Source organism: Phodopus roborovskii, unplaced genomic scaffold (assembly GCF_943737965.1).
Source record: "Phodopus roborovskii unplaced genomic scaffold, PHOROB, whole genome shotgun sequence".
Taxonomy (NCBI): Eukaryota; Metazoa; Chordata; class Mammalia; order Rodentia; family Cricetidae; genus Phodopus; species Phodopus roborovskii.
Window position 1 is genome coordinate 36206404 of NW_026126480.1, and position 21657 is coordinate 36228060.

Here is a 21657-nt window from a genome sequence, read left to right on the forward strand (position 1 = left end):
ATAGTTCAGGCGGCTGAGGCGCTCAAAGTGGTAGAATGAAGCTACCAGGAAAGGTTAGGTAGCCTGTCATCTTTATGGTAGTCTCTTTATCCTCCTGGTTCTGGCATTCTTAAGGAACACAGGAAGACTAGAAAACTACTATTCCCATCCCACTTCATAAGATCGACTTATTAGGTGTACGCCCCTCGTTCGCCATCTTGCTTGTAGTCCTCGTTCCTTTTCACCTTTCCATTGTTCCTGAGGAGTAGAAATGGCAGCGGGAAGGCAGCAGATGGACTGCGACTCCCGTCAGGTACCACACACGCGGAGGGTTGTGGACCAGAGGGCGTGTGAGTCCCTGGAAAGGAGGTCGGGTCGGGGGAAAAGGCCATCTTGTTTGTAGTCATCGTTCCCGCTCCTTCTCTATGTCCTGCTACGGGGAGTCTCGGGTCAACTGGACTATAATTCCCGCCATGCTCGACTCCCAGCGTGGCTTGCCTTTCGCCATCTTATTTGTAGTACTGGCTGACCTCAGTATCCCATTTTTCCCACGATAGCTCCAGAATTTGCAGGACTACATCTCCCGTCGTGCTTTGCACGCGTTCGTCCTGGAAAGTAGAGGTGGTGGAGGAAGGAGGGTGAAGGGGGCGGGGTTCCTCTGGGAGAAGGAGGGAGTAAAAAGGAGGAGGAGGTGGGAAGAAGGGAGGGGAGAGGGAGGAGAGGAGGAAGGAGGAAGGAGCTGAGGAGGGATGAGAGCGGCGACCAGGGCCCGGGGCCGAAGCAGCGCGAGGCTAGGGGACTAGGGGTGCCGAGACACCCCAACTGCCCCCATCCCCTTCTTGCCTCTGTCCCATCCTTTCCTTACACCCTCCCATTTTAGGAGAGGATTTATTCAAATTTTATTTAAATCCCTATATCTGGAGGGTCGCGCGTTTGAAGGGGGGAGGGCGGGGGCGCGCGCAAGCTGGGGGGGGCGGGGCCGGAGCAGCTTCCTTCACCCCCCTCTGCGCGCCCTGTCTCTGTAGGTCAGGGGGCCGCAGTACAGGGGCGGACCCAGGGGAGGGGGGCAGGTTGCAGCGACCCCCCCCTCCCCGGGAACCGGCGGTGGGCGGGGTTTGAACCCCGGAAACGGTGGGGGGCCCCGGGTCTGTCCCTGGACCCCTGGGCAGTTGGAGCAGAGAAGGGGCCAGTTAAGGGTTGGGGGCTTTGGGGAGAGGTGGGGGTGGGGAGCTGAGACTCGTACCCGGGACTGAGTGGGGCCCGGGCAGAAGCTGAGCACCCTGCGCCCGAGGAGCCCCCGTTGGCCTGGGGGGGCTGAGGGACTGAGCCCCCCAGAGCAGGACCTCCCCCTGGAAGGGCCGCGCCGCAGCCCGTGGGAGGGCCTCGCCCCCGGCGCTCCCCATCTCCACTCGCTGCTGTCCCGGCCTCCGCCGGAGGGAGGGGCCGAGCGCCCTCGGGGGGCCGTGGACCCCGGCGTTCTGAGCGTTCCGCGCCCCGCGCCGCCCGGCCCCCCCGCCGCCGATGGCCGCCGACCCGCCGGGAGCTGCCGAGAAGGGAGAGATGGCTCCCGGGACACGTGTGAGGTGGGTTCATGCGGCTCCTCCTCACCCCCAGACCTAGGCAGCTCCCACTCCCATTCATCCTCAGCCTGGCCTCCCCTGTCTTCCCCGCCCCCCAGCCTCACCCTCCCTTTGCTCCAAACTCTTCTCCAACCTTCTTTCCTCTAACCTCCCAACCCTAGGGAACTGGCCTTCCTTCCCCGACCCTTCTGCCCCTAGCAGACCTCCCCCTCCATCCCCCGCCTCCAGTCGCCGCCCTCTAGGCCCCTCCCCTAGAGTGCTGGAGGGCCCCATACCCTGTGGATGGTCTGGAAGTCCTTGGAAAGGGAGAAGCCAGGGGGAAGCAGGTCTAAGACTGGCTGGGAAGAGACCCCTCCAGGCTTGCAGAGCCCATGTGGGATTTCAGAGGATCTGGTTTCCATGGGCAGGAGAGCCCCAGGGATTCCAGACAATTAGGGATGAAAAGCAGGCTGGTAAGATGTGGGATAGTGTGGCGGGGGTGGGGATATAAAACCGAGCCCACCTTGAATTTTGTTGAGATGTTAGACTGGCTTGTAGAATCCCAGGGAATCCGGGAGTCTACCCTGGCTGCCTGAGGGATCCTATTGGAAATCTTGGAGCAGAAGGACTTCTGTGAGGGCTGAGGAAGACCATTTAAGCATCTCAGGGATGTCAGCCTTGGGAAGTTGAGGGCACAGTGGGTCATTAGAAATGGAGTGAATCTCCTCAGAGTATCAAGTTTTGAAAGGTTTGAATGACTAGTACCCATGAGAAAGAGAAAGGAGAGAGGGAGAAAGGAAAGGTGGTGTTTGCACCCTGCAATCTGGAGGGAAATCTGTGAGAACATGGGATGTTTGGGTAACAGGTATGAGTTGGAAGCTCCCTGAGGTTAATCCTGCAGACGTGAAGCCCTTTCCAGGAACCTTGGTTTGAGATGTCAGAGGAGGAGCTCCAGTGTGTCTCCTTCCAGGGCTTGGGAATAATAAGCTGGAGGGAATGTTAGAGGAGGGAATGTGAGAAGAGGGAGTGGCCCACTACTCAGGACACACACTAGAGGGCTGACCTTCTTGTCTCGAGGGTAGAAATAGGAGCCCTGCCCCATCAGAGGTGCAGGGAGCTTGCGGCCAGGAATCTCTCAGGCCAGCTTCAGCAGGCCTCTCTGACCCTACACACCATCTGCCCACAGCCCTCGGCGTTGCTGACGCCCCCAATGTCGTCGAGCAGCCGGGGGCCGGGGGCCGGAGCGCGCCGACGCCGAACCCGCTGCCGCCGCTGCCGGGCCTGTGTCCGAACTGAGTGCGGGGATTGCCACTTCTGCCGAGACATGAAGAAGTTCGGGGGGCCCGGGCGCATGAAGCAGTCATGCCTGCTTCGGCAGTGCACTGCGGTGAGTCTTGCCCCCTACGCCGGGTACCTTGGAACCCCAGGTATACTTTCTCAGAGCACCATTAGTAGTACTGGCCCGAGCACTCTAGGTGTCTAGTGCTGCTTCCTGAATGCACAGTGCACGTGGTGAGTCTTGCGGCCCCCCTCCCCCATGCCGGGTACCTTGGAACCCCAGGCACACTTTCCCAGAACACCATTACATTAGTAGTACTGGCCTTGAGTACTCTATGGGTGTACCTTAGAGGTGCTGTTTGTTCATTCACTCACTTCCGGTCTTCACTGAATTGTTTAAATGTCTGGTTTTGTCTTCGTCACAAAGTGGGGTACACGGAAAAATCTGCCTCAAGTCTATAGAAAGCTCAGCCACTGCTGTAGGCCCCTGTGCAAGAGGAACCCATCTCTATCACCGGAGAATAGGTTTTTGCCTTTGTCTGGCCTCTTCCATACACCTTCGGGTATCTTGGACGAGTCCAGGACCCATTTCTTTTGACCTTGAGAGCAAATCACTGATCTTCAAGTACCTTCTCTATATAATGTTTCTTTTCTGAGTTGCAAAGATTAGACAGTAGTATGCTATGAATACCCTATTGAAAGGTCCGGCACAGACTGGTTATCTGGGAAACGTGGTTTCTTCCATGCCTCCCTCATCCTTTAAGCAGTCCTGGCCACCAGAATGGCCATTCCCCATTAGCCACAAGAACGGGCTTTATCCTTAACGCACATTACTGCCTTCTTCCCTCCCTCCAGCCATGCTTTCCTGCTTGCACTTTCACCCTCACAGCCACTTTTCTCCCTTTGTCCCCCAGCCCCTTGCCTTAGTTTCTGATCCTTCTTCCTTGATCTAGATCCATGGCCTTCAACATCCCTGATATGATTCAATGTTACCATTGTCCTCCCTAAAGTCACATTGTCTGAAGGCTGCTGCCTTTTCTTCTAAGACTAAGCAGCTGCAGCTTCACACATTCCCAGGGATCTTTCCCTAACTGGTCTCACTGTGGGTTCCAGAGCCACTCTTTGGACTGCCCACTGAGCAACCTTAGAATTACCCCCCAAGCTACTGTTCTGAGCATTGTCATTTGTCTGTGGTCTCTTCTACTCCAAGCCAGTTAATAATTTCAGGATCACACTAGCCCTGGACCCTGTGCTAACAATCCAATAATGATAATAGTTGTGTCCCCAATCTCCCTCATGCTTTGTCTTGTTCTTTTTTTTTTTTTTTTTTTTTTCTTCCTCTCTCTAGACAGGGTTTCTCTGCATTGCTTTGGAACTAGCTCTGTAGACCAGGCTGGCCTTGAACTCATAGAGATCTCTGCCTCTGCCTTCCTGAGTGCTGGGATTTAAGGCGTGTGCCACCAACGCCCAGCCTTCCTCTTGTTCTTAACAATGGTCCTGCAAAGGAAAGATTCCTCACCCCATCTTCAAGATGTAGAAAATCAATTGCTGAAGGTCATCCTGGCAAAAGGACCAAATTAAGGACTTGGCCTGTGGGGTCTGAACCTGCCTCCTCCTACAACTGAACCCGAAGGTCTGCCCTGCAGCTTGGTTTGGGGTCTCTGATGCCTCCTCTTTTTCCCAACAGCCCGTGCTCCCACACACAGCTGTATGCCTCTTGTGTGGGGAGGCAGGGAAGGAGGATACAGTGGAAGGAGAGGAAGAGAAATTTGGTTTGAGCCTCATGGAGTGTACAATTTGCAACGAGATCGTCCACCCTGGCTGCCTGAAGGTGATGAGTCAAAGGACCCTGAAGGGACCCTGAAGACTGGGGTGGGCTAAACTATCAGGGAACAAGGAGGTAGGCCAGTATATCTCTGGGCATATAGTGGCACCTTCTATTCATTATTTGGTCTCTTGCCTACAGATGGGAAAGGCTGAGGGTGTTATTAATTCAGAGATTCCCAACTGCTGGGAGTGCCCCCGATGTACCCAGGAAGGACGGACAAGCAAGGTAAAACAGGGGCTGGGATCGGGGCAGGGTGGGGGATTGAGAGCTAGGTGGGGCCTCATCCCCAGCTTACACTTTCCAGGATGCAGGTGAGGGTCCAGGGCGCCGTAGGGCTGACAATGGTGAGGAAGGCGCTAACCTAGGGGGTGGATGGAAGCTGACAGAGGAGCCACCACCACCTCCACCTTTGCCCAGAAGAAAGGGACCCTTACCTGCTGGCCCTCCCCCTGACGATGTGCCTGGGCCCCCCAAACGGAAGGAGAGGGAGGCGGGGAATGAGCCCCCCACCCCAAGGAAAAAGGTGAGTGAAAGGGTGAGGCTGGTCTCTGGGAGCTGTCGTCTTACCCTGGTGTTTGTGTTGGTTCTGGAGCCAGGCCCTGCTTTACCTGGGGAGTGAGGCTATGTGGGTTCCCTCAGAGGTGTTTAGTTGTTGTTGGGGGCTGTGGATGGAGCATGCTTACTACGAAACACAAGTGAGGGGTAAGGTAACTGCTACAGGCCAGGAATCTGAGAGACCTGGAAGATTAGGGAGGAGCTACCGAGCATGCTCAAACTACTACAGAGGCGGAGGGAAGGGCTCCAAAGAGCCTGAGGGGGAAGAAAGGAGCTGAGAAGCATGCTCAGTAAGCCAACACACTGATTACAAGGTTAGCATGCTGAGCAGTCTTCCTGGGGTGGGGGCTTCTGGGATTTGTAGTCCAAGGAGAGTACGTGACCCTTAGTTTGGTAGTAAGGGCCAATCTCTAAAAGGGATCTCTTTTCTTCCCCGTATCTCCTTCTCTTGGTAGGTGAAAGGAGGCCGAGAGAGGCACTTGAAGAAGGTGGGTGGAGATGCCTGCCTCCTCCGAGGAGCGGACCCAGGCAGCCCCGGCCTTCTGCCCCCCAGGGTTCTGAATCCGAGCCAGGCATTCTCATCCTGCCACCCTGGTCTCCCTCCCGAGAACTGGGAGGTGTGCCGGGGACCTCCCCCCTTCCTTGCCCCACCTTTCTTATGGAGACTAAAATCTGTCCCTTCTTGCTTGTTTTGTCTTGTCCTAACCCCACATAGTCACCATGGACCCCTGGAAAGAGTTGGATGGTATAGTAGACTGGGTCCGGGTCATAGGAACCCCTGGTTTCCAGTAACCATTGGGCTGTCATCTGGCCCATTTTTCTCAGTTTTCTAAGTCTCAGTGTAAAGAAATGAATTTAAACTTCTGCCAGATCACTGGTTCTTTATATGGTCTTGGCAATTTGTTAGCTGCTCAGGCAAACAAATGGGTTTTTCTAGTTTGTGAGATGAAGACAGCTACTTACTAAGCTCACCTCTTCTTCCATCCCACAGCACTAGATAGATCCAATGACATAAAAGTAATGGGGCCCAGAGAGCTTAAAAGATTGGCCCAAGGTCACACCGCAAAGCCAGAGCAATCTAAACACAAGATTCTGTCTGACTGTCCAAATCCACCAAATGTCAGTTTGTGGCCTTGGACAGGTTACTTGGTCTTTCTGAGCCTCACTGAGTTTCCTCATACCTAAAAGGAGTAGCTCAAGTTGTCCCAATGATAGGTCACTGTGAAGACAGCAAGAGTATTCTACTCTAAGAAAGTTATTGCTCTTCCCATATTGTAGACTTGTCTAGTCTAGCTATTGTTCCATGTTGTAAATGGTAAAGCAGGACTTTCCACGTCCCAGAATTGAAAAGGCAAGCCAGCACTCCATATGTTGTCTCTGAGAGGTTCATGAGCCATTGACTACCCACCAGGCTGCCTGGACTTTGAATCCACACTGTAGATAAGGAAACTTAAGTCCAGAGATGGACTGTTTGGAAGCAATTAGGAACTCAGGACTGTGTCTCCTGGGCTCTTCATCCTCTGGTGATCCTTTTGGGTGAGTGGTTGGGAAAGTCACTTTAGACCCTTGTACAGCCTCACCTGTTTCTCTGCAGAAACCAAAGCCACCTATGGCCTCTGCTGAGGGACCAGCAGTGCCATCCCCATCACCACAGAGGGAGAAGCTGGAGCGTTTTAAGCGGATGTGTCAGCTGCTGGAGCGGGTACCTGATACCTCCTCTTCCTCCTCGGACTCAGACTCTGACTCAGACTCATCTGGCACATCGCTTAGTGAGGATGAAGCTCCTGGGGAGGCTCGGAATGGGCGGCGACCTGCCCGTGGCAGCTCTGGCGAGAAGGAGAACCGTGGGGGCCGGCGGGCTATACGCCCTGGCAGTGGGGGACCATTGCTCAGCTGGCCCCTGGGCCCTGCCCCACCACCAAGGCCTCCACAGTTGGAGCGGCATGTGGTACGGCCCCCGCCTCGAAGCCCGGAGCCTGACACTCTGCCTTTGGCTGCTGGATCCGACCACCCCCTGCCTCGGGCTGCCTGGCTCCGTGTCTTCCAGCACCTCAGCCCCCGAGAGCTGTGTGTCTGCATGCGAGTCTGCCGGACTTGGAGCCGCTGGTGAGTGGCCAAACAGGTCTGAATTGTGTTGCTGCCATGATTCTTGCTGGATGACCTCTAATAGGTCTCTGATTCTCTCTAAATCTTTCCTTCCTTGGTGTGTCTGTCTTAATGTGATACTGTCATGGTTACTCTGAGCTCACTTAACCTCCAGAAGCTCTGTGGAAAAGAGATAGTAGAACCAGGAATTTGAATCTGGACCCTGTGGCTCCTACTGTTTCCCTTTATTGTTTATATGTGTTAAGAGTTAGTGTTGATGGGCGTTGGGGGCACACACCTTTAATCCCAGCACTCGGGAGGCAGAGGCAGGTAGGTCTCTGAGTTCAAGACCAGCCTGGTCTACAAGAGCTAGTTCCAGGACAGCCTCCAAAACCACAGAGAAATCCTGTCTTGAAACACACACACACAGAGTGTGTTCCAAACATAGTGTCAGGAACAACTTCTCTTATGTTCTGAGATCCATCTTCTGAAAATAGTCTGATTTGGTCTCAGCTTTACTAGCTAAGGTAGTCCTTGCTCTCTAAAGCAGCCATGCTTGGGCCTCCTGAACCAGCCCACCTCTTCCCTCCTGACCCCTCAACTCTGTGTAGGGTCATCTTCCAAAGCCTGTCCTCCCTTCTGATCCTCTTCCAAGAAGCTTCCTCTGTCATGCTCCCACAGCATGCTGTTCCCTTAATGGAGCACAAAGAGGCCTCTGGCATGTGGACAATCCTTCATATTTATTTTCACGTTCCCTTCAGTTTCTGGGGTTGGGGACACATACTGTGTATCAATTTTTATCTTCATATCCCCAGCATAGTACAAAGGCTGTATAGATTGATGTTCAAGAAATGTTTTACTAAGTGAGTAAATTCAAGCTTTTTCCCAGGACTCAGATTCCTGTCAGGGCTTCAACAATGTTGCATTTCCAGCCCTCAGGAGGAGGCTGAGGCAGGAGGAGCCTGAGTTGGAGGCCAGTCTTGGCTACATAATGATACTTTGTCTCAAAAAAGTGTGATGGTTATCTTTGTAATAGCAGCACTCATGAGGGTTGAGCACGCTTGAAGCTTGCAAGTTAAGTTAGGGGTTAACAAAACTCCCTCCCTCTTCCTTTGGGACAGGATCTGGAGAGCTAGTTCTTTGCCTTCTGGTTTCCTAGGGCCAGGGAGACTGGTATGTGACAGCCAGAGGCAAATGCCTCTGGTAGACTGTTTGTTCCAGTGAGTTTATGCCTTTAGGCTAGTTTTTTAACTTCCTCATGCCTGCCTTACTTACTTACTTTCTTTTTTTAGCCTCCCTCCTTACTTCTCTCCTTTGCCTGTGCTAGGAATTGAACTCAGGAACTGGTACAGAGGCCAGTCTTCCACTACTGAGTTACACCCTGAGCCATCTTCCTTTTTATTTTTGAGACAGGCTCTCCAAATTGCATAGGTTGGCCTTGTGATCCTTTTACTTCCAAGAAGCTAGGATTACAGGTTTGCACCACCAGTCCTGGCCTCATTTTCTTCTTTTCTTCATGTAAATCCAGGATTGCCAGGTGGTGTTAATGCACACCTTTAGTCCCACTCAGGAGGTGGAGGCAGGCAGATCTCTGATTTTGAGGCCAGCCTGATCTACAGAATGAGTTCTAGGACAGCCAGAGCTGTTTTGCAAAGAAACCCTGTCTCTGTGTGTCCACCCCCCCCCCAAAAAAAAAAAAATGGAAAAAAAGAAGAGTGCTCTGGAAGCATAGATGCAGTCACACAAGTTGCTGGTGGTAACCACACATTCTGATGTAGTTCCTGGGGAGGTGATTGTCCATGCAGTTTTAGCTAGCTCCATGCTTGACACACAGGATCCATGCAGAGAATTGTCTCTGGAAGTGGTCAAAGCAGAGAGGCCCTGAAGGCCCAGTTTTGGCCCTGAAGCCTAGCCCATGGCTTTCATCAGTGGTGACATCAATGGTGACATCTCTTGTGGCCTCTATTTCTCACTTGTAAGTCTGGGTTATATATTAATGTAGTTGGAACTCAGGTCCCAAGAAGAATTAGCTCTAAAATGCTCTTGCACTTCAGGATACTAAAATCCAACCAGCACAGTGATTGCATATAATCTGCTCACTCTCTAGATGACTTACAGTATCTAATACAATGCGGATAATATATAAATAGTTACTATTACTGTATTGTTTAGAGAATAACAAAACATGTCTCCTTCAGTACTTAGGCAATTTTTGTTTTGAATCTTTCTACCCGTGGGCGTTTGACTCTTTAGATGCAGAACCTCAGATACAGAAGCCAAGTCCTATTTACCTTGTGGGATTTAATGAGGCGGTTCCTGTAGAGCGGTTAGCACAGTGCCTGAGGGTACTGAGCCCTCAGTATATGGTGCCTTCAGGTGAGAAGAGCCAACAAGGACAAAGCAGAGGCTTGGGACCACAGTGGGGGACAAGTCAGGGAGCTCACTAGGGGCAGTGGGGAGGGTACGGATTGAGACGAAGTTTGGTTGTCAATTCAGAACCCTCCTGCTTCCGTATTGCACCAACATGCCTGGCTCAAGACCGTGAGAAGAGGCTTGGCACCTGGGCTTGAGGGTGCAGGTCTGTAATCCCATTACTGGAAGAGTGAGGGAGAAAGATGGCGACTTCTGAGCTAGCCTCCTCAATTTATTGGACACTTCTTGAGATAAAAGGACTAGGAGAAATGAGTGGTGGCACACGCTTTCAATCCCAGCCCTTAGAGGCAGAGGCAGGCGGATCTCTGTAAATTGAGGCCAGCCTGGTTTACAGAGTGAGTTCTGAGACAGCCTACGTTTAAAACAAAGAAGAAATAAGGGAAAAGGGGAAGGGTGGGGGCTGGGGAAATAGTCTGTCAGCAAAGTGTTGTGAAGACCAAAGTTCCATCTCCAGGACCCATGTAAAAGGCCAGAATTGAGGCAAGAGAATTCCTGGGGCTTGCTGGCCAGCCAGCCTAACCTGATCAACAAGCCCTAGTCACTTCGAAGAGACCCTGTTTCAAAAAACAAGGGGGGGTGGGGAGCAGCTAGAGAGATGGTTCATCAGTTAAGAGCATGCCCTGCTCTTGCAGAGGACAGGCGTTGTGGTAGAGAGCACTTGTTTATCATGGTCCTAGGTTCAAGCCTTCGTGTGTGATACAGAAAATTGCCTTGGACTTGCTGACTCATTCATTGGCTGTGAAGCCTGGATGGGAGATAGAGATACTCTTGAAACTTGGGAATCATAGGGGAGGAACAGTTTCAGTGGAGAGAGAGCTCAGATTTGATCTCTCTGGTCTGAAAAACTTGTGAACTAGTCAGATACCACTGCTGAGAGATTACAGTCTGGTGCCAACTTGACATTTTTCATCCTGTGGATAGCAGATTTGACAAAAGTGGCTCACAACCTTCCTAATGCTGTGATCCCCAAAAGTTTTCATGTTGCCGTGACCCCCAACCCTAAAATTATTTTAGTTGCTATTTCATAACTGTAATTTTCTACTGTTAGGAGTTGTAAATATCTGTCTTCCGATGGTCATAGGCAACCCCTGGGAAAGGGTCATTCTGATCCCCAAAGGGGTCTTGACCCACAGGTTGAACTGCTGTGATAGAGAGCAGAGGCGGAATAAAGGAGTAACCCGAGATTTCTGGGAGATCAAGGTGGGTCCTACAAAAAAGAGAGGCCGAAGAAGGATGGTGGGCAGTGGTGGGTGTGATGGGAGGTCATGGGAGATCAGTGACCAAAGGTAATATTTGGCTTTGTTATCAGAAGGACTAGTGGTAGAGTATTTGCCTAATATGCAGAAGATCTGGGTTCTGTCTCCAGCCACACATACATACAAAACCTTGCTATTCTTGGCTATGCTTAGAGAGAGGGAGAGCCAAGGCCAGAGTCAGACACCAGCTCCACGGCAGGGACTTGGTCCAGTGCTCCTGCCGTGCCCCTGGTTTTTTGAGAAGACATCTGGCATTCACCAACTATTAAGGCAACAATGAGTGAATGAGCATAAATGAAGAAATGGGGTGTGGAAAGAGGTAGAAGAGGGTGTAGCTGGAGAGGTTTGTAAGTGGGAGAGCAGGCAGTTGCAGGCTTTCCTGTCTGGTGGCTTTGATTATTTAGAACTGGGAGGCAAAGGGCGGGCAGGGGGGTTGTGGAGGAGGTGTTGATGTACTAGGTAGACATTGCAGTTTTCAAGGACATGGGTACAGAAGGAAGGAAGGAACTGGTTCCTGGTCAGGGCTGGCTGGTGGGAGACTAGAGGACAGTGATAGTTTTAGAATCCTAAAGAGCTCTTGGAAGGGAGAACTGGATGTAGCCTGTGTCCACAGTCATGCAGAGCCTCTAGAGAGCATTTAGAACCTCGGTCTCCAGGGGCTTCTGCAAGGTGAGGTTTGAAATTGCAGTGGAGGACAGGAGGATGTGGGCTAGGCTGAAGTCAAAACAGGGATGTTGTCAGGTGGTGGCCACGCCTTTAATCCCAGCATTCCGGAGGCAGTGGTAGGTGGATCTCTGAGTCTGAGGCCAGCCTGGTCTACAGAGCGAGTTACAGGACAACCAGGGCTACATACAGAGAAACCCTGTCTTGAAACACTGAAAACAAAACAAAACAGGCCTGCCTATTCAAGAATCCTCAGCTCGGCAGTGGTAGCACATGCACTTAATTCCAGCTCTTGGGTGTCAGAGGTAGTCTCTGAGTTTGAGGCCAGCCAGAGCTACACAGAGAAACCCTGTCTCAAAGAAGAGAGAGAGAAAACCCATGTGTACCTTAAGTGCCACTTTCCTGCATGTCACCTCCCCAGCTAGAAGGACATCATGGCTCTCACCTAGTTCACAGTCCCCTTGGACATATGCTGGGCCCCACTGAACCCTTCCTGTGCTGCTCCCTTTGGGGTAACAAGCCTTTGAAGTCAGAACTCTTATCCCATTTTATGGCTTGGGAAATAGAGGCCCAGAGAGCTGTCCCTGAGTGGAGGAGGAGGAACTGGGGTTGAGTCTCCTGGGTCATACCCTTCTCCTCTGCTTCTGTGTCTGTGACAGTGCTTTACTCTTTCACGCCCTACGGCTGCCTGGTTTCCTGCCCGCTCAGGGTTCAGGCTCCATTCAGTAATGCCTACGGTCCTTGAACAAGGTTTTGTTTTTGTTTTTAGTTTATTTTTGTATATTGTATGTGCTTGTGTGAGTTTATGTGCACCACAGGCACACATGAGCATGTTGTGTCCCCCGGAACCAGAGCATGAGGCAGTTGTGAGCTGCCATGTGAGCTCTGAGAGCCAAACCTGGGTCCTCTGCAAGGGCAGTAAGTGCTCTCTTTACTGCTAAGCCCTTTCTCCAGCTCTTGAGCACATTTTTAACCTCTCTGGGCCTTATTTTTCTTAACTGAACAAAGGAGGTGATAATCATCTCCCAGGGATGATGTGGACTTAATGCTTAGTGCAAAGAACAGAGCTGGGGACATAGTAACCCTTGAGTAAACAAGTGCTGTGAGTCCTGTAGCCATCAGCACCATTATGTTAAGGTGAATTGTCCTTGTTCTTGCCTCCTAAGTTTTCCAGAGCTGCCATGTTGTCCTGCTCCTGGGTGTAGACAGACCCTCTTTTGTTCACCTTCCCCTTCCTGGAGTAAGGCTGCTTTCTTCACAGCCTCAGCTCAGGCATTATCTCCACAGGATGTTCCCTTCTCTTGGTCTGGGTTGAGGGGCCATGTTCTTATCTTGGTCTTCCCCAGTGGTGTTTTTGTTCCTTGTGCCCAGAGGAAGCTGGACATTCCTATCAATAGGACCTCAAGGACTTGGTTCCCATTGGAGCCTGACTCGGATAGCCTTTGCTGAAATATATTCCAGCTGTGGAGGGTTGGCAAGGTTTTTGTGTTTTGTTTTTGTTATTGTTTGTTGGTGTTTCTCTCTCTTTTTTGTTTCTTGAGTCAGGGTCTTAATATGTAGCCCTTTCAGGCCTCCAACTTGTGATGGTCCTCTTGGCTTCCCATGTGCTGGGACTACACTTCCGCACCCACTTTGTTTGTGTTTTGAGTCAGGCTCTGGCCCCACTGCCCAATGTGATACTCCTGCCTCAGCCTCCTGCAGACCTAGGGCTATCAGCATGTGCTCTGTGCCAAGTTACCTGACCCTTCAAGTGACAGTCAATGAAAACTAAATCTGTTGGGTTTCTAAAGGAAATCTATGGGAGCCATTGCATCTGTAACACCTTTCTAATCCATATCACCTGCTTAACTGGCTGTAGTTTTAGGTAGCCTACAGCCATAGGGACTCCTGAGTGGAATGTAATAATTTTCATTGTATTTAGTTAAATTGCATTTCTTTACTGGCTTTTTCGTTCTATTTCTCTTTCTCTCTCTCTCTCTCTCTGTCAATCAAGGGGTTAGGGGTGGTGTTAAGTGTGATGAAGTGTCACCCTGGGAATTGAACTCTTGTCAGGTTTGGCATTAGCACCCTTACCTACTGAGTCATCTCACTGGCTTTTGGTGACAGTGTCCCACTATGCAATATAGACTGGCCTTTTAATTTTTTTCTTATTTGGGAGGAGGTGAGGTTTTAGAGTATAACTGGTCAGTCCTCTCTCCACCTTCATGTGGTTCTGGGATAGAACTCAGGCTTGTTTGTCGATCATTTTATTGACTGTGAATCTTTAGCTCTTGTGTTTTTAAAGTTATACCTTTTTGTGAACCACTGTTGTCTGCTGTTCATTTTTTGTTTGTGTTTTCTTTTTTTTAAGACAGAGTCTCATGTAGCTGAGGCCAGCCTTGAATTCCTGATTGTCCTGTCTGTCTTTAACTCTCAAGTGCTAGAATTGCAGACATGTGTCCCTACTCCCAGTACAACACCGGTTTTAAGTGCAGAGAATGATTTAAATCATGCCAAATATGGTGGTTGCTCACACCTGCAGTCCTAGCTGAGACAGGAGGAATACCTCGAGGTCTTTTGTTTCTTTTTGTTGTTTGTGGTTTGGTTTGGTTTTGTTCTTCGAGATAGGGTTTCTCTGTGTTTCCCTGACTGTCCTGGAACTCACTCTGTAGACCAGTTTGGTCTTGAACTCAAGAAGTCCACCTGCCTGTCTTCTGAGTGCTGGGAATAAAGGTGTGTTTTGAGCTCTGTCTGTCTTGGAACTCACTATGTAGATCACCTGCCTGTGCCTCTTGAGTGCTGCGGTTAAAGGCATGCGCCGTCATGCCTGGCTCACTTCCAGTTCTAAAGTAGCCTAAGTAGTGAGTTCCAAACCAGTTTGGGCTACAAAGTGAGTTTCAGATCAGTCTGGGCTACAATTTGAGATCCTTTCTCAAACAAACCAAAAAAGATAAATCCATGTTATGCAGAGATAAAAGATATAGAAATTCCTCCTCCATCCTCAGGTTTCCCAGGTCTCATCCCCAGCCTGCCCATTAGTTCAGTGGGAATTTCCTGGCCTTTGAAAATTACTCAAGCAGAAGACCTTGGAACTTCAGCATACCACTAGATGTTAAAGCTTCCTTTAGGAGAGCTGGGGAAGGACTACTCGATAATATTTGGGAGCCTTCCACTCACTGCGTGTTGGACCAGTTGAGTCTTTTGTAATGCTGGAGTCAGACGTGTTTGCTTCGGAGTCTGCGTGTTTGCATTTGTTCTCCAGTGTCTGGAACCCACCAGGCCTTCCATAAACACTTAGTGAATAAGCAAAATGGGGATATGAGTTGTTGGTGGCCAGTGCTCAAAATGTGCAGTAATCTGTACTTTGCACCTGCCTTTAGTGTGCTGGATGCTAGGATCCAGAGGTGAAAAAGGCCAAATCTGACCCCCTATGGAACTTGCATCCTAGAAGGGGAAACTCCATAATGCAACAGACAGAAAATATCAGGGCTGCAAGTCCAGAGTTGACTGTCATGGCGGAGTAAAGCTGAGAAGTGCCTGTGAGCTGGCATAACTTAGTATGGGAGAGAAATGGAGAAGCCGAGGTAGAGTCTAGGGGCTGCTTTCAGATCTCTTTGGCATTAATTACATCAAACAGTGTGTATGAAGTTTGTGTAGCTATCTGGCAAAGGACTTTATAAGTCGTAAGGTCCATGAACTGTAATTACTTCATTTGATCTTAAAGCGGCCTTGCAAGCAGCCTGAGTCATTATCTTCAGTTTATAACTGAAGTCTTTCTGACTCAGGGAGAGGAGTGGACTTGCCTAGGGTCTTGCTTCCAGTTAGCAATGAGGTGAGGTCCTAAATCCAGTCCTTTGGCCTGGGGGCCAGAAGATTCTTGCCATCCTTGGGACAGGAGAGAGCTGGGGTGTTGAGATTGTGTGTTCCTTGAGAGTTGGGGCTGAGGACTTTGTCTCCCCCCTGTGGCTGGCAGGTGCTATGACAAGCGTCTGTGGCCTAGGATGGACCTAAGCCGAAGGAAGTCACTGACCCCACCCATGCTTAGTGGGGTTGTTCGCCGCCAGCCCCGTGCTCTGGACCTCAGCTGGACAGGTGTCTCCAAAAAGCAGCTCATGTGGCTTCTGAACCGACTGCAAGGTAGGGCTGGTGGTGAGTCAGGGCAGGGTTGGGGGCAGGGGGCGGCGGGACACACAGGACAGCAAAGGCGGGTACCAGGTGAAGTTCCTGTTTCTAGGCCTGCAGGAGTTGGTGCTTTCCGGGTGCTCCTGGCTCTCTGTCTCTGCCCTGGGCTCAGCCCCACTGCCCGCACTGCGACTCTTGGACCTCCGCTGGATTGAAGATGTTAAAGACTCCCAGCTCCGTGAGCTACTGCTGCCTCCACCAGACACTAAACCAGGTTTGGCCGCCTTGTGTTCACCTTGTAGGTGGGTTAGGTTGAGTGGAGGTGTAAGCTTTGAATGCTATTCTGACGTGCCAGGCTTTAAAGTAAGAATGGAAAATAGGAATCTGAATAGGAAGACTTGTCTTGGCCATTTTTTGTTCACTCATTTCCTCCTGTGTACTTGGAACTAATTCATAAAAGGATTGGGTTTCCTAGGAAGGGAGGGGAATGCCTGGTGAGGAGCAATGGTGTTCAAACATCCTCTCTGGCCCTAACAGTCTCTTCATACCAGCCAGGAAAGCCACCTGAGAGGGCACATCTGTTTGTGTTGTCCCATGCTTTAACTCTCGTCTCTAGTACTATGAGTAAAGACCACTGTTTTGTTTTCCATACCTAGGGAACCCAGCACTCTGCCACTAAGCTCACAGGGTTGGTTTTGTTAACATGACTTTTTGCAGGGTCTTATTATATAGACCAGGCTGGCTTCAAAGTCAAGAGATCACTTGCCTTTATTTCCCATATGCTGGAATTAGTGTGAACCATTTCTTACTTTTTGTTCTTATTTGGTTTTGAGACAGGTTTTGTTCTGTAGCCTAGACCAACCTGAAACCTGAGACACTCTGCCTCCTGAGTATTGAGTGTAGAGATGTGGACTACCATCCTTGGATAAAACTAGTATTTTTCATTGTGGTGGCTGAGGGCTAGATTAGCTGGCCTCCTACTGCCTTATTCCATCCCTATATTTTAGCCATTTCAGCCTTCTTGACAAGTTCTCTCCAACTCTGGGGCCTTTTCCTTTCCTATCTTCTTTACCTCTGATGCTGTACCATCTTTCATCTAATTAACAGCTGTCCTTTTAAACTCTTTGGAGAAAAAGATGCCACACTTGGTTTTTTTTTTTTTTTTTTTTTTTTTTTTTTTTTCTGAGTCCTGAATTCATGGGGAAGAGGTTTTAGTATAGTCTTGACTGTTGGCTCTCACTGAGTGTGACAGTACGCAGAGCAGGGCAGGTAGGGGCTTCAGTGGAACCCACGCCCTTTCATCTTGTTCTCCCTTCCTTTTCTGGTCATTCCTTTCTTCCAGGTCAGGAAGCTCTCTCAGCTCTTATTTAATATGCTCAGTTTTCTCACTTCTGTGACATACACTAACCTTTCTTTCTTCTGGTAGACTTGGGCTGTGGCCAGTCTGTAAATGTGCTGCTTCTCTAGGCTGTGAGCTATGTGGAGGGGTAGGACTCAGGGCTTGCCATGTTGAATGCCCACAGAGGTAGTAACTGGTGATGCTTGGGTGCCAGACCTTAGGAAGTGGCACCAGCAGCCCGTTTGCTGCCATTCTTTGTCAGGGTAAAGTAAGTATGTGTTTTCAAGAAAAATCTCTGATCTAAATTTCTGTGTTGAACTGTCATTTAAGGGCTGGAGAGATGGCTCAGTGGTTGCTTTTCCACAGGACCTGTGTTTGAATCTTAGCACCCACATGGTTGCTCACAACCATCTGTAAGTCAAGTCCCAGGGGACACAATACCTTGTCTCACTTCACACATTTCACACATATAGCTTGCATGCAAGCAAAATACTCATGTATTTAAAACATTTAGCTGAGCAGTGGTGAACACCTTTAATCCCAGCAATCAGGAGGTAGAGACAGACCGGCCTGGTCTACATGGAGAAACCCTGTCTTGAAAAACAAAACTAAGAACAACAAATAGGTATCCTTTTTGTATTGTTAGTCATTCACTTAAAAGTTTTAAGCCAGCCTGAGTTGGTAGCCCACCTTGTAGTCCCAGCACTTCTGAGGCAGAAGCATTTGAGGCTAGCCTAAGCTAAATATTAAGATTCTGTCTCAAAAATAAATTTTAAATAAAGAGTAAATCTAATTGAAGCTTAGTAGTCTATTCCTGTGATCTGAGCTACTCAGGAATTTGAGGCAGGAGTATCAGGAATTCAGGGCAAGCCTAGGCAACTGAAAGTAAATGAGGACAGAGCTTAGTGGAGAGTGTTCACCTAATACACATGAGGCCCTAGGTTCAACCCCTAAGGACCCCCCCCCAAAAACACACACACACACACACACACACACACACACTCACACACGCACACACACACACACACATTTTCAGCACTATGGAAACTTGTCTTGTTAGTCTGTGACATCTGGTGATGTTTTTCTCAGAATCAGGCTACTGCCTGGCCCATGATAGCATTGTGGTAAGAATCGAATTCAGTCCCCAGGCCCGGGGTTACTGGCTTTGTTACTTCTTAAGCCTGTGTTCTTAGACAGGTGACTTTGTGACCTCAGCCTAGTATTCTCATCTGTGAACAGAGGTGATCAAAGGAGAGGCTTGGCTTCCTTTTTAAAAGTTTTTCATTCTTATTATTTCAAATTGTATGTCTATGTGGATATGTGCACTTGAGTGCAGATGCTTGTATAGGTCAGGGGTGTCAGATGCCCTCAGAGCCGAAGATACAGGTGTCAGTGGGCCTTGTGATGTGGGTGCTAGGAACTGAAGGTCCTGTGGAAGAATGGTATGTGTGCCTAACCACTAAGGTAGCATTTTTCTGTAGCTAGCCCTGGCTGTCCTGGAACTTACTCAGATTTACAGAGATCCACTTGCCTCTGCCTCCCACTTGCTGTCTTTAAAGCCATGCACCACACCTGCCCCACCAGGGCTTGACTTCTTAAAGTGTAATTACAGGCCTAACAGTGTTTTTGCACAAGAGAATTTGAAAGAAAAGTAAACCTGAGATCTTGGCCAGTTCTGGGGCGGGGCCTGCAGTCCGCCAGTCAGGGATTCAAGCCGGTAGTATAGAGTGGGAGGACACTGAGCCCTTTCCCCTGGAGACATGGGAGGAGGAGGCCTATGGACTCTTTCTGCAGTGGCCAGCAGTCTCTTGAACATAGGTCATCCTATTAGGGTCTGTGGACCGCCATTTGTGGAGTCAGCGTTCTATTGGGAAGTTACCCTGTCCTACTTAGTTTTCTATTGCTATGATAAAACATCATGACCAAAGGAACTTTGTGGGAGGAGATGATTAATTTCATCTTAGACCTTGTATTTTATTATGAAGTTAGGGTAGGAACTCAAAGCAGGGACTAAAGTAGAGACCGTGAAAGTACACTGCTAACTGGCTTGTTCTCCATGGCTTGCTCTGCTTGCATTTGTCATACCACCCAGATGTGCTTGCCGAGGTGGAATTGCCCACGGTGACCTGTGTGACCCCACATCAATTGTTAATAAAAAACATGCCCCCACAGACTTGCCTGCAGGCCATTCTGATTGCGGCCATTCTTCAGTTGACATTTTTCTCTTCGAAGAGGATTCTGGCATGTGTCAAACTGACAAAAATAAAAATAAGAAAAAAAAAAAAAAAAAAAACCTAACAAGCACATACCTCCAGAGAATTTCAAGTAGAGGAGAGATATTATCCCTTTTGTGTTTAAGAATGGTTCCTTGATACCAGAAAGTAGATCAGGCATAGTAGCATTCAGTAGGTAGAGGCAGGAGAATTGCTGCTAATTTGGGGCCAACTAGGTCTGTAGGGAGTTCAGGCCAGCCAGTTACATAGCAAGAGTGTAGGAGGGTGTTTGTGGTCAAATCTGGTTCCTGGTGGAGAAGGAACAAGAGGAGTTCAAGTGAGGCTGTTGTTGAGCCAGAACAGTGACCTCACTAGTCATGGGAGGGTGGAGGGGTGTTGTTTATTGGATTCTGGGTGAAAATACTGAGCATCCTACTAGGGACAGAGCAGTGAGCAAAAAGTCCCTGCTTTCTTGAACTGACACTTTTATGTATGGAGAAAAAGATCCCTAAGGAAAAATGTATACAGTGAATCAGATACTGGGGGTGGGGGTTAGGAGAGGAATGTTAAGACTTGAGCTCTCTTGGGAGGCTCCCTGAGGTGATAGGAGCAATGGTCAGAGGTTGGGTGCTGTGGGTGTTGGGAAGGGCTAGTCATGTGGCGCGAGGTGGGGGGGGGGAGGCTGTCACATGCCGGGAGCAGGTGTGGGGCTGATAACAAGGGTAGAGGGCAGTGGCAGAGCTCAGAGCTCTGGGGTAGGGTCTGGGGATATGAGGGGCTTGGAATGCTAAATTCTTTGTTTGCCCAGGGCAAACAGAGAGCCGAGGTCGGCTGCAGGGGGTGGCAGAACTTCGCCTGGCAGGCCTGGAACTCACCGATGCCTCCCTGAGGCTCCTACTGCGCCACGCTCCCCAGCTCAGTGCCCTGGACTTGAGTCACTGCGCCCATGTTGGGGACCCAAGTGTCCACCTCCTCACAGCTCCCACTTCCCCTCTCCGAGAGACACTGGTGCACCTCAATCTCGCTGGTAAGTGTGATCCCTCATCTGCCTTGCTTGCCTGGTGATGCGAGTTCCCTGTCTACTGCCTACCACCCACTTACCTATCTAGTCTAAGCTGCTACTGCCTCATCCTCAGGATGCCACCGGCTCACGGACCACTGCCTTCCACTGTTCCGTCGCTGCCCACGTCTTCGCCGCCTGGACCTACGCTCCTGCCGCCAGCTCTCACCTGAAGCTTGTGCCCGGTTGGCAGCTGCTGGGCCACCTGGCCCCTTCCGCTGCCCAGAGGAGAAACTACTTCTCAAGGACAGCTAGTTGGGTGCCTATGCCCCCTTCCCCCAGGACTCTAACAAGAGCGCCTGTACCTCTCGCCTTCATTTCACCCCATAGGAGGCCAGGTTGCTTTTCTTCATGACTTGGCACTCCTCTAAGTTTAATGACTTGAGATTCCTGCCCAGTGACGTGAGCCAGCCTTCCCCTTCCCCGTCTCCCACCTGCACTGATATCTCTGGGGGTCTTTGCTTCCCATCTCTCCCTTCCATCCCCTTGGGAGTGGGTCTAGAGGTACTGGGGAGGTGCTGAGCCAGAGGGATGGAGGAGGGGTGGTGAAGGTGCCAGTCTCAAGTAGGGAAGAGGGGAAATGGTGTCTTGTACACAGGGTACTGGGAGTGGTGAAGGATGGGTGTGGGGAGGGCAGAGAGCAGACCAACAAGGGTTCAGGGAACAAAAACCAGTTGGGTGGGGTGGGGGCCCACAAAGGGATCCAGGTATCAGATAGGGGGCTCTAGAAGCCAAGAAATGCCAGGACTGGGGGCTGGGAGAGGAGCAGATGGCGACAATACTCTCTGGGGTGATCCCTCGCCCCTTCCTTCCACCCAGATTTCAGTTCTCTCCCCCACCCAGACTCCGTGCACGTCACTGAAAATGGCAGCTATTGCAAGGAGTAGGGCCACGGGTCTACCCGTTGTTCAGCTCGTGGTCCAGGGGAGTGGTGAGGGGTAGCTCAGACCCCTGCCTGGCTCTCTACACAATACTTGAACATTCATCTGTACTGAAGTGTTACTTGAACCGGGGGCACCTCGGACCTGGGGGATTGTGGTGTGAGGGGACCGGCTTGACCAAGACTGGGCTAGTGGGTACCCAGTTTGGACTGTCCCACCCCAGCTCTCTCATGTTAATGTCTTGAACAGCTGGCTCCACCCCTCTGACCTGAGTTGGGGGTGGGGGATGTCAGCTTAAAGATGGGCAAGATGGGACTTCTCCAGTTTGGCTCTTCCCATTCTTTCATCGTCATGGAAACGTGTGTCCCATTTGCCCAGGGAACTGCCACTCTTGGTTGCCATGGAAATAGCAGCCAATGGACACCTC

General features: G+C 50.4%; 1 protein-coding gene across 6 annotated transcripts; it reads left to right on the forward strand.

The window, feature by feature from the left end:
• The first annotated feature begins 8 nt into the window (after positions 1-8).
• Fbxl19 (F-box and leucine rich repeat protein 19) lies at positions 9-21545 on the forward strand. Of its 6 annotated transcripts, none has more exons than XM_051193078.1 (11): positions 9-292; positions 2725-2925; positions 4504-4647; positions 4783-4869; positions 4949-5167; positions 5655-5816; positions 6794-7305; positions 15589-15752; positions 15850-16011; positions 20098-20316; positions 20426-21545. In XM_051193078.1, exons 1-11 carry the CDS (start codon positions 251-253, stop codon positions 20602-20604), a joined length of 2091 nt encoding a protein of 696 aa, XP_051049035.1. In that variant the 5' UTR covers positions 9-250; the 3' UTR covers positions 20605-21545. The 6 variants fall into 6 exon arrangements, with proteins under 6 accessions (XP_051049035.1, XP_051049038.1, XP_051049039.1 ...); XM_051193081.1 differs by having other exon boundaries at positions 5655-5687; XM_051193082.1 differs by lacking the exon at positions 9-292 and adding an exon at positions 1235-1562.
• The last annotated feature ends 112 nt before the right edge of the window (positions 21546-21657 follow it).